General features: G+C 42.6%; 1 protein-coding gene across 2 annotated transcripts in view; it reads right to left on the bottom strand.

Moving 5' to 3' along the window:
* Positions 1-13812, bottom strand: part of MAP3K10 (mitogen-activated protein kinase kinase kinase 10) — a 108254-nt gene that overhangs the window by 13718 nt on the left and 80724 nt on the right. For both annotated transcript variants that reach the window (XM_068250819.1, XM_068250818.1), the window contains exons 8-9: positions 6199-6337; positions 2342-2454 (exon numbers count right to left, since the gene is read on the bottom strand). In XM_068250819.1, the coding sequence (XP_068106920.1) occupies positions 2342-2454; positions 6199-6337 (252 nt within the window). The remainder of the gene's footprint in view (positions 1-2341; positions 2455-6198; positions 6338-13812) is intronic.

Genomic DNA, 13812 nt, shown 5'->3' on the forward strand with positions numbered 1-13812 from the left:
TTGTACTGAATATATTGTCTACCCAGAAACACGGTAACAGTAAATTCGGGCGCCTGAGGCAAGTGGACAAATCGGGCGCCGCCATTCACTCCCATAATAAATATCGTTTAATGGGCGCCAGACAGGAAAAAAGGGCGCCGGAGAAAAATAACGTTTTATAAGCGGCGCCCGGAGACTTTTACTGTTTTATAACTGCTTCTCATGATTACACATTATTTTATGATTTATAATTTTTTAAACATTATTTTTAAACGAAAAACAGTACAATCTTTTTTAAAACATTATTTTTAAACGAAAAACAGCACAATATTTTTTTCACACGTTATTAATGCTTATCACAGGGGGGTCTTAGGTTTAGGCACCACCAGGGGGGTCTTAGGTTTAGGCACCAACAGGGGGGTCTTAGGTTTAGGCACCAACAGGGGGGTCTTAGGTTTAGGCACCACCAGGGGAGTCTTAGGTTTAGGCACCAACAGGGGGGTCTTAGGTTTAGGCACCAACAGGGGGGTCTTAGGTTTAGGCACCACCAGGGGGTCTTAGGTTTAGGCACCACCAGGGGGTCTTAGGTTTAGGCACCACCAGGGGAGTCTTAGGTTTAGGCACCAACAGGGGGGTCTTAGGTTTAGGCACCAACAGGGGGGTCTTAGGTTTAGGCACCACCAGGGGGGTCTTAGGTTTAGGCACCACCAGGGGGTCTTAGGTTTAGGCACCAACAGGGGGGTCTTAGGTTTAGGCACCACCAGGGGGGTCTTAGGTTTAGGCACCAACAGGGGGGTCTTAGGTTTAGGCACCACCAGGGGAGTCTTAGGTTTAGGCACCATCAGGGGGGTCTAGGGGTTAGGGGTAGATACAGGGAGGGTTACTTACTATTTTTTTTTTAAACGTTATTATACGTTTCACTTTTTAAACGGAAGATTAACGTTTTCACAATTGCCAATTTCATGCACATTATTTAATGATTTATAACTTTATAAAACATTATTTTTAAACGAAATATAGTACATTATATTTTTAAACGTTATCCATGTTTATCGTTTAAAACCCCGCGCCCTTTTTTCCCAGCGCCCCTTTTTAACGTACACCAGGAACACTGCTACTCTGATGATGAGGAATACCTACTGCTATTTATGTACACTGCAATATTAGGGAAGTTTTCTGTCTGGATCTATGATACTATTTTGGATTGCTCAGGATTCTACAACTTTGTGCACTTCAGACATATACCTCTTTTTTGAATCTGAACTGCTTTTTGTGGTCCACACTACTTAGGCCTATTTTTTGCTGTGAGCTCCAGCTTTTCGAACTGTTTGACCTATCTATGATGCTAATAATCAAATGTTGGGCCCACAGGTCGATGATCATGTCCCTCAGGTTATTGGAGCTAGTGCTCTGGTTTTTATAAAGAATTAAGTCATTATATATTTTTATAATTTGTGATAAATAAATGTTATAGATTTTATAAGATACTTTTCTTCCTTTTTTTCAAGTGAGTAGTCTATAATTTATGAGTCTCAGACTCAAAGGAAGCACTCCATTTGTAAATTTGTGACCCACAGAGTGAACGATGAGCAATTAATATTTGAATGCTATTGCTTTTACCTGATCTACCAAAAATATACTGTAATAGTCTTGCACAGGACAGAAGTAAAACAGAAAAATACACCTGATATGTATTTAGAGAGAGTTTAGGCGGTCTAATTACCCCTCATTTGTGACTAATCACCAGTGTAATTTGATCTCACAGCTTTGTCAGCTGGCTGCCTCAGCAGAGCAGCAAATTTGTAAACACGGCATGTTAACCCTATGTCTGCTTCCATGAAAGCAGCAAGTAGACACATTGCATATTTATTGCAGGATTTATATCAGCTGTATGAAATAAATGCTTTTCTTTAAAGGTTATAATGCTGTTGCTTATCTATTAGAGCAGAGAGGAAGTTATGAGTTCAGGTCCGCTTTAAAGCCAAGTACACTCTTTACAGTGATGTTGCTTGTTCATTATTGCTTTGAATGAAAGCCTAGAGTTTGTATAGGTATCCCTGATGTCTGTGGCTCTGCAGAGATCAGCCACGCCAATGCCATTTTCATACTCGTGGCATGTGCTTCCTGTACTCACCCCTCTCCATAAAACAGAACAGGCTGCTTGGCAGATAGTTCAACAGTGACTTTTCTTGTGGTTTAGGATCACGGTGAGCTCTCTGGGTATTTTGTACTAGTCTACTCATCTGAGGCGCAATGGTACACTGTACCGGTTTTGCAGAATGGTTCCTGCCACTGTGGGCATACCTCTGCTTTACATACAATACGGAAATCAGCAGAACTTTATTTCATCTCTCAGTCTTACCCATTTCCGTCAGACTGGCGAAGCCCACGCTAATGGGTGTGTGTTTAGGGGACTTTCCAAGGTTGGGGGCACTGCTTGACCATTGCTTGCTGCCTTCTCCAAGTGCCTTCAGCCTGTGGGGAGGACAAGCAGAGGTTTAACATAGAGCATGGAAACCGGTTGTCACATCAAATGAATATTGATTTCTGGCACTTGCTAAATATTACATGAAGACAACAGTCAGATACAACGTATTTTTGGGACTAGAAGACACTCCGGACCATAAGACGCACTTAGGTTTATAGGACAAAAACCAGGAGAAAGAAATATATACTAAATTTGGTGTATCCATGGTGAAGGGCCATCTTGTGGATTATGCCCCCTTTGTACCTCTTGCATCTCCCTGTGTCCTGTGTCCCCCATATTTCCTTGAACTTATAGATGGTAACATGTCCTATAGGGAACTGAACAATAATCAAGTTCAAAGATGGTAACAACCTATCAAGGGAACTGAACAATATCCAAACATAAAAATACCAGTAGTTACAATGTCCTATCAGAGGAACTGAACAACATTCCTACTTAAAGATGGTAACAATAATGTCCTACAGATGGAACTGAGCCACCACCAGACTCAAAGATGGTAACAAGATGCTATCAGAGCAACTAAACAATAATCAAACTCAATGATGGTAACAATGTCCAGTAACTGTACAATATTCAAACTAAAAGATGGTAATATCCTATAGGGGAAACTAAATAATACTTGAACGTATAGATGGTAACAATAATCAGACCCAAAGATGGTAACAATGTCTTTTAGAGGAACTGAACAATACAGTATAGAAACTCAAAGATGGTAACAATGTCCTATGGGGGAACTAAATAATACTTGAACGTATAGATGGTAACAATATCCTATCAGGGGAACTCAACGATAATCAGACCCAAAGATGGTAACAATGTCTTCCAGAGGAACTGAACAATATAGAAACTCAAAGATGTTAATGTCTTATCGATGGAAACAATGTCCTATCGGAGGACCTAAACAATATAGAGATTCAAAGATGGTAACAATGTCCTATCGGAGGAACTGAACAATATAAAAATATCAAATTCTAAAAAAAAATCTAGAAGAGTGAGTACTATTGTCCCATGACGTCACTTAGCCATTAGGGATAGTCATTAAGATATAAATAATTGTGAGTTGATAGAGGATTATGCTAATTGTGTACACAAATGTATGCAGCTTGATAATGGACCAATCAAATCCCACCATACACTTGTATGTAATTCACCACTTTAAGCTTCTTTTCATACAAAATACAGCAGGTAATTACTAAACATACATCATGAGAACAGAATAGGCAATTACAGGTACTTGAAAGGTCTTCTCATTTCAAATTTCCATTCAACTTACTATTGTAAGCACACTCTAAAATTAACACAATTTCCATCCTCGTTTCTAGAGTGCCCAGGAATATACGGTATATATATATATATATATATATATATATATCATATATATCTGTAGTTGCCTCCCGGAACAAGAAACAACTACAAGTTGTAATTACAATTCCATCCTTCCACAGCTGCAGGTTAAAGTTCTGAAAGGAGGAAAAAAAATCCCCACCTCCCACTGCTTCCTGCGTGTCCTAAAAAGGTTCAGTAGTCTCCATGGGATGTGACGGCTGATTGGCTACTTGCCACACACACCCACCAGTCACGCTAACATTAACACAGGAGCTGGTGATTCAACCCATCAAGCCACGCTCTCATGTGTGAGCAAACGCTCATTATGGTTGCTGTTATTACATTACAGGCAGATGCCCTCAATGACTGTAATACTGGTGGTCATGTTCATCCTACAGCTTCACAAGTGACACATCAGTCAACTGAAACAAGCACCCAAGTCAGACTTAAAAAAATAAAAAAAATAAAATAAAAAAAAACTGCAGGCAAAATGCAAGAAGACAACCTGCATCTTAAATGAAGATATTGTGCTTTTGATGTGTGTCCTTCACCAAATCATGCTCTTGGACAGCACAACTACATCTAAAGCCCCTTCTACACCATACACTTTTTTTTGTGCGATTTGATTCGATTCAATCTAGCATGTCCGATCAGGATTCAAATCATATTGAATCCCGATCGGACATGTTGGATTGAATCGAATCAAATCAATGAATCAAACTGAATCGCACAAAAAAATTGTATGATGTAGATGGGGCCTAAAGCTTCATCTACACGGTACAATTTTCCATCAGATCAACCTGTGATCTGATAAGAAATTGCATTGTGTGTAGACGTCCAAATTGTTTCTGATCAATTTTGCGATAGATTTTACATTGTTAAGTACCGGTAATCTAAATCTATTGCAAAATCTATTGCAATCCAATCTGACCGGTTGGAAATGATCTAATAGATCCGTCGAAAATTGTACTGTGTAGATGAGGCTTTACGGTGGCCATGCACCATACAATCTTGATTGTACAGATTTACCAAATCTATGTAGCATAAGGGCTAAAAGATGGAAAATACTTTGAAAATATTGTTTTGATAAGCTCTTTATACTACATAAAAATGGTAAGATTGAACAACCAAGGTTGTATCATGTATGGCCAGCCATAAGGCCCGTACACACGCTTGATTTGTAGGAACGACGGGTCCGTCAGACCCTCCCACTGGGCAGGCATTCCAGCGACAGTCCGGCGTGTGTACAGTCTGTCTGCAGACTGATAAGGCTGTTTCTGAGCGATCCGCTGTGCGGATCTGTACGGTCCTTAGTGTTAGGCACCACATAAAAGTGTAAAAGTGTAGCAACTGCTTCAGGTGAGTAGGATGTTTATGGCTCACTAGCAGATGATAATATTCTATCTTTTAAGATAATAATTCTCTATATTTTAAAGGCGTATTTCACGCTATGGATCATAAGTAAATGTGACTCAAGCCAGGTTTTTATTTGATGCTGAATTTCTGACTAATACGTTTCCTTTTATTATTTTATTTCACCCACATGAGGATCTTTGCTTATTGTAGCCCATAGCTGATAGTTATGTTCTGCCTAAAGCATTTGTAGCTCATGGTGTAATCCGATCTGTAGATTTTACTGACATTCAGCAGCTTTAAAGAGACACTGAAGCGAAAAAAAAAAAAGATGATATAATGAATTGGTTGTTCAGTATGGATAATTACTAGAACATTAGTAGCAAAGAGAATATTCTCATATTTTTATTTTCAGTTACCGGTATATTGTTGTTGTTTTTTTTTTTTTTATAACATTGCATCATTCTCTAATATTTGCCGCTTACACACTACTCAGCATTCTAAATAATTTTACAGAGCAGGCCAGTAAACTTTTTAACTGTTCTCTGCAGAAGAAAAAACAATACAGTGCAAGACACTTGAGATAATAAGCTTCAGAAGACAGAGCTCTCTCTTGAAAGTCTTGGAGCTCAATGGCTCTTTTGCATAGATAACATCTGGAGTTTCTTAACTCTTCCTGTACTACAAACAATATTAGACTTATGTCTCTGCTACTAATGTTTTATTTCTTAGCTGTACTACACATACAAATCATTATATCATGCTTTTTTTCCACTTCAGACTTCAGTGTCTCTTTAAATCCACACAGGGCTTAGTTGCAGCAATAGATCTTACATTTTGAAGTTTGTTTTTTGTTTTTTTACTTTTTTGATAAATGAGGTGAGCTGCCCATAATAATTTAAGTAACCGTAGATATATTGTACATATTTCTCAGGTTCCCCTTAATGGTAAAAGCAACTGAGTGTGACATCCTGGCAGCCATGGGTTTTATACACAGTACTGTCCCTCTATGAATTCAGCATTCAGCATGTTGAGTGAATTGTATTGGTCACCTTTCTTCCCCTCCAACTCTCTCCTTTGGCTGGGTGGAGCTGGGGCCCCATGTCCTCCCTTTCTTCTTTGTTGAAGCTACTTCCTCCTTCTTCAGCACAGAGCTCCGCCCCCAGGTCTTACTTCCGTCCACCGGGGTCACTGGGAAAGAACAGCAAAGATAGATGAAAGCTTGCAGAACTTCCCTTTCCAGCAAGGAACACCTGGAGCTGATCGCTTCTACAGTATTCACAAATCCTTAAGCTCCAACAATGCATTAATTGAACGTCTGTGAAATCTCTAAAGGCCCTTACCCACTATGGGATTTTTCCACTTACCGGCAATTTTTTAAACTATTGTTTCCGCAATCTTGCAACGTGGGTACAATCGTGTAATTATTCGAACAAAGTTTAGCGGCATGCAACGATAATGACCATCACTGTGGATCGGATCTTTAAGATCCCCAGCGATTCCGTGCAAAGTACCGCGATCATTTCACTTCCCATTCATGCCCGTTGTGTGCCCGCCCGCAGGAAGATCGGGGAACGCTCGTCGTTGCTGGGATCCATCTTCTTGGGTCATCAGATCTGGATAGACTGTGGAAGAAATAGGCTGGCCTTACGCTAGTCGATATTTAGCTATATCTGGCCTATTCAATCATTTGATCGAATCTGCTGGATGGCGATGATGCAAACGATTACTGAACAATCAAAATTTGTTGGCCAAAATTGATTGATTCCATCAGTCGTGCTGAATGGAAGATTTCAATCAATTGACGGCGGGTCTGAAGCGTAACACCTGTCCGTTCTATTTCAGCCCGATAGACAGCAGCGGAGTGTCTCACACTTGTCTGCAGACACTTCCTCCAGTGTCTCCTCTCTATCACCCGGGCTTTTTCCTGACTCTTCACTCCCAGGGAGCTGTGTCACATGACTAACACTAGAGGTCAAATACTATAGGCCTCTAGTGGTCACGCATGTGCCACAGCACTGTGAAGAGACAGGAAGAAGCCTGGGTGGTGGAGAGAAGACATGAGGGAAAAGCGCTGGCGGACAGGTGAGTGTAAGCTCTGCGGCCGCTACACTTTGCATAGCCTGGGGGGACATGGCAGGCACTGAGTGCAGATTTCCAATCTGTGTACAGTGTGTGGAGGGATTTAATCAGAAAGATCCCTCTCTAATCAGATAATGATCTGAAGGTGGCCACACATGATACAATAAAATAACCTGATTTTACAGCAATAAAAATAATCGTTTGTAAAGAAAAAAATCAGCTTTTTTTTTTTCTTTTCTTTTTTATTCGAGTGAAAACGCAGATCAGAATTCAGTTTTGGGGTTGTTTTAGTTTTATTGATCGGGAGAGGCGGAACTTTCTCATCAATTTTTTTTTTTGCAAGATTGTATGTTATGTGGTATATTGACAAATGCTTAATGTGGAGACACAAGCAATTTTTCGGAGTTTTCAATCTTTTTTTTACAGTATTGGGGAGAAATTGAACACGCATGTGTGTGGTACATTTGTCAGATTTTTCAAATGTTACAATCAATCAGAAAAATTGATTGTAAATCTTGAATGGAAAGGGATTTTAAAAAATGGTATGGTGTGTGGCCACCTTAAGAGGAATCAGGGACCAGCGTATGGCTAGCTATGGAACCACTGACCGGATTTTGCCTGTGTGTATGTCCCCACTGTAAGTGATCAACACGATAGAGACTGATGGAGAGAGCGCTTCAATGGGTACACGGATGTCACACTTTTTATAATTATTGTAGGAAAGGCTCAATCATGTTCTTATTGCTTTCTTGTCCATTAGAGAGACTTCCCACCCTGGTTGCCTGGTGACAAGTGGCGGTATTCATCTCTAATGAGGATGCAGATGGCAATAGAACAAAGGTGCGTACACACATGCGACTATAGTCGTTTGTAACGATCGTTCCCCGATCTTTACCAACGACGATCGTTACAAAAAACGAACCACCGACTATTAAGGCAAACGACGAACGAGCCAAATCGCTACAAAAGAAAGTTCTGTCTCGGCGGATTTTAACCAACGACGATCGTTTGCAAAAGTAGTACATCGTTGGAAACGATCGTTCGTACTAGGCTTGACATGCGCATTTCACTATTTCTCCATGGAACTTCTCATTTTTATGCGCAGGCGCAATAGTTGCTTTCTGTGATGTAACGTTCGTTCTAACGATCAGATCGTTACACACATTTTAAAACTACCTTTACTTAGGTCGTTCTTTCATCAATTAAAAGTTCGTTCGTCGTTCTTAACGAACGATCGTTGTCGCATGTGTGTACGTAGCATAAGAATGCAGACCCTCTATGCTCTATCCCAAAAACGGGATAGAGATGGCTGAAGATTAACCCTTTCTGCTTCTATTTCAGACTAAGTCCAACACTGGCCTTTTCCTGCATAGTCCGGGATAGAAAAGATAGCTGCTGGTAGGTGGTGCTGTTGCTGGAAAAGATCCAGCACAGAGTCCGCCTCTTCAGATAAAAATGTCATTCTAAAGTTGGCCACACACCATACAATTTTTTAAATATCTGTTCAATTCAAGAATTGCAATCAATTTTTCTGACCGATTGTAACATTTCAAAAATATGACCAATGTACCACACACAAATATGTTCAATTTTTCCCCAATTACGATAAAAATAATTGGAAACGCTGATAAAATTGCTAGGGTGTGTATATTTATAAATTGAGAACCTAACACACACCATACAATCTTTAGAAAAATTTAAAGGGAACCTTAACCAGCGGGGAAAAATAAATTCACTTACCTGGGGGCTTTCCCAAGCTTCCTGCAGCCGTCCTGTGCCCGCGCCGGTCCTTCGGTGCCCTCCGGTCTCCCTCCGCCGCTAAGTTTCGTTTTCGGCCGACCGCCAGTCGTCCTCCGGCAAAGCGTCCTCTTCTTCCGTATTCCTCGTCGTAAAGAGCCGTAAAGCGCGTCCGCATGACGCGTTTGGCGCATGACGCGTTTGGCGCCATGCGGACACGCTTTACGGCTCTTTACGACGGGGAATGCGGAAGAAGAGGACGCTTTGCCGGAGGACAACTGGCGGTCGGCCGAAAACGAAACTTAGCGGCGGAGGGAGACCGGAGGGCACCGAAGGACCGGCGCGGGCACAGGACGGCTGCAGGAGGCTTGGGAAAGCCCCCAGGTAAGTGAATTTATTTTTCCCCGCCGGTTAAGGTTCCCTTTAAGAAAAATTTCCAGCATTCCGGATTGATAAAAATAGGAAAAAAAACCCGTGAAATCCGATCTGATTTTTCAGTCGAATGAAAACAAAAGCTTTCGATGTTTTCGGAAGATCCGATCATATTTATCGAATTGCTGTAAAATCGGATTATTTTATTGTATCGTGGGTGGCCACCTTAAATTAGACACTTTTATTGCCGCTGGCCCCTTTCTCCGCTACACTACAAGTTCTTTATTATGAAATCACAAGGAAGAACCTTAGTAAATTGAAAGTTCTTGCTCATATTGATCTATTTTTCCTGTATAGCAAAAGTTAAGGATAATGCATTCATCAGACTAAAGCTGACCATACACCATACCTGGAACTAAGCTGACCATTTACCATACCTGGAACTAAGCTGACCATACACCATACCTGGAACTAAGCGGACCATGCACCATACCTGGAACTAAGCTGACCATTTACCATACCTGGAACTAAGCTGACCATACACCATACCTGGAACTAAGTTGACCATACACCATACCTGGAACTATGCTGACCATACACCATACCTGGAACTAAGCTGACCATTCACCATACCTGGAACTAAGCTGACCATACACCATACCTGGAACTCAGCTGACCATACACCATACCTGGAACTAAGCTCACCATACCTGGAACTAAGCGGACCATACACCATACCTGGAACTAAGCAGACCATACACCATACCTGGAACTAAGCTCACCATACCTGGAACTAAGCGGACCATACGCCATACCTGGAATTAAGCTGACCATACACCATACCTGGAACTAAGCTGACCATACACCATACCTGGAACTAAGCTGACCATACACCATACCTGGGACTAAGCTGACCATACACCCTACCTGGAACTAAGCTGACCATACACCATACCTGGAACTAAGCTGACCATACACCATACCTGGAACTAAGCTGACCATACACCATACCTGGAACTAAGCTGACCATACACCATACCTGGAACTATGCTGACCATACACCATACCTGGAACTAAGCTGACCATACAACATACCTGGAACTAAGCTGACCATACAACATACCTGGAACTAAGCTGACCATACACCATACCTGGAACTAAGCGGACCATACACCATACCTGGAACTAAGCTGACCATACACCATACCTGGAACTATGCTGACCATACACCATACCTGGAACTATGCTGACCATACACCATACCTGGAACTAAGCTGACCATACACCATACCTGGAACTATGCTGACCATACACCATACCTGGAACTATGCTGACCATACACCATACCTGGAACTAAGCTGACCATACACCATACCTGGAACTAAGCTGACCATACACCATACCTGGAACTAAGCTGACCATACACTATACCTGGAACTAAGCTGACTATACATCATACCTGGAACTAAGCTCACCATACCTGGAACTAAGCGGACCATACACCATACCTGGAACTAAGCTGACCATACACCATACCTGGAACTAAGCTGACCATACACCATACCTGGAACTAAGCTGACCATACACCATACCTGGAACTAAGCTGACCATACACCATACCTGGAACTAAGCTGACCATACACCATACCTGGAACTATGCTGACCATACACCATACCTGGAACTAAGCTAACCATACACCATACCTGGAACTAAGCTGACCATACACCATACCTGGAACTAAGCTGACCATACACCATACCTGGAGCTAAGCTGACCATACACCATACCTGGAACTAAGCTGACCATACACCATACCTGGAACTAAGCTGACCATACACCATACCTGGAACTAAGCTGACCATACACCATACCTGGAACTAAGCTGACCATTCACCATACCTGGAACTATGCTGACCATACACCATACCTGGAACTAAGCTGACCATACACCATACCTGGAACTAAGCTAACCATACACCATACCTGGAACTAAGCTGACCATACACCATACCTGGAACTAAGCTGACCAATGCACCATACCTGGAGCTAAGCTGACCATACACCATACCTGGAGCTAAGCTGACCATACACCATACCTGGAACTAAGCTGACCATACACCATACCTGGAGCTAAGCTGACCATACACCATACCTGGAGCTAAGCTGACCATACACCATACCTGGAGCTAAGCTGACCATACACCATACCTGGAACTAAGCTGACCATACACCATACCTGGAACTAAGCTGACCATACACCATACCTGGAACTAAGCTGACCATACACCATACCTGGAGCTAAGCTGACCATACACCATACCTGGAACTAAGCTGACCATACACCATACCTGGAGCTAAGCTGACCATACACCATACCTGGAACTAAGCTGACCATACACCATACCTGGAGCTAAGCTGACCATACACCATACCTGGAACTAAGCTGACCATACACCATACCTGGAGCTAAGCTGACCATACACCATACCTGGAGCTAAGCTGACCATACACCATACCTGGAGCTAAGCTGACCATACACCATACCTGGAACTAAGCTGACCATACACCATACCTGGAGCTAAGCTGACCATACACCATACCTGGAACTAAGCTGACCATACACCATACCAGAAGCTAAGCTGACCATACACTATACCTGGAACTAAGCTGACCATACACCATACCTGGAACTAAGCTGACCATACACCATACCTGGAACTAAGCTGACCATACACCATACCTGGAGCTAAGCTGACCATACACCATACCTGGAACTAAGCTGACCATACACCATACCTGGAACTAAGCTGACCAATGCACCATACCTGGAGCTAAGCTGACCATACACCATACCTGGAGCTAAGCTGACCATACCTGGAACTAAGCTGACCATACACCATACCTGGAACTAAGCTGACCATACACCATACCAGGAGCTAAGCTGACCATACACCATACCTGGAACTAAGCTGACCATACACCATACCTGGAGCTAAGCTGACCATACACTATACCTGGAACTAAGCTGACCATACACCATACCTGGAACTAAGCTGACCATGCACCATACCTGGAGCTAAGCTGACCATACACCATACCTGGAACTAAGCTGACCATACACCATACCTGGAACTAAGCTCACCATACCTGGAACTAAGCGGACCATACACCATACCTGGAACTAAGCAGACCATACACCATACCTGGAACTAAGCTCACCATACCTGGAACTAAGCGGACCATACGCCATACCTGGAATTAAGCTGACCATACACCATACCTGGAACTAAGCTGACCATACACCATACCTGGAACTAAGCTGACCATACACCATACCTGGGACTAAGCTGACCATACACCCTACCTGGAACTAAGCTGACCATACACCATACCTGGAACTAAGCTGACCATACACCATACCTGGAATTATGCTGACCATACACCATACCTGGAACTAAGCTGACCATACACCATACCTGGATCTAAGCTGACCATACACCATACCTGGAACTATGCTGACCATACACCATACCTGGAACTAAGCTGACCATACAACATACCTGGAACTAAGCTGACCATACAACATACCTGGAACTAAGCTGACCATACACCATACCTGGAACTAAGCGGACCATACACCATACCTGGAACTAAGCTGACCATACACCATACCTGGAACTATGCTGACCATACACCATACCTGGAACTATGCTGACCATACACCATACCTGGAACTATGCTGACCATACACCATACCTGGAACTAAGCTGACCATACACCATACCTGGAACTATGCTGACCATACACCATACCTGGAACTATGCTGACCATACACCATACCTGGAACTAAGCTGACCATACACTATACCTGGAACTAAGCTGACTATACATCATACCTGGAACTAAGCTCACCATACCTGGAACTAAGCGGACCATACACCATACCTGGAACTAAGCTGACCATACACCATACCTGGAACTAAGCTGACCATACACCATACCTGGAACTAAGCTGACCATACACCATACCTGGAACTAAGCTGACCATACACCATACCTGGAACTAAGCTGACCATACACCATACCTGGAACTAAGCTAACCATACACCATACCTGGAACTAAGCTGACCATACACCATACCTGGAACTAAGCTGACCATACACCATACCTGGAGCTAAGCTGACCATACACCATACCTGGAACTAAGCTGACCATACACCATACCTGGAACTAAGCTGACCATACACCATACCTGGAACTAAGCTGACCATACACCATACCTGGAACTAAGCTGACCATTCACCATACCTGGAACTATGCTGACCATACACCATACCTGGAACTAAGCTGACCATACACCATACCTGGAACTAAGCTAACCATACACCATACCTGGAGCTAAGCTGACCATACACCATACCTGGAGCTAAGCTGACCATACACCATACCTGGAGCTAAGCTGACCATACACCA

The sequence above is a fragment of the Hyperolius riggenbachi genome, chromosome 8, assembly GCF_040937935.1.
Source record: "Hyperolius riggenbachi isolate aHypRig1 chromosome 8, aHypRig1.pri, whole genome shotgun sequence".
Taxonomy (NCBI): Eukaryota; Metazoa; Chordata; class Amphibia; order Anura; family Hyperoliidae; genus Hyperolius; species Hyperolius riggenbachi.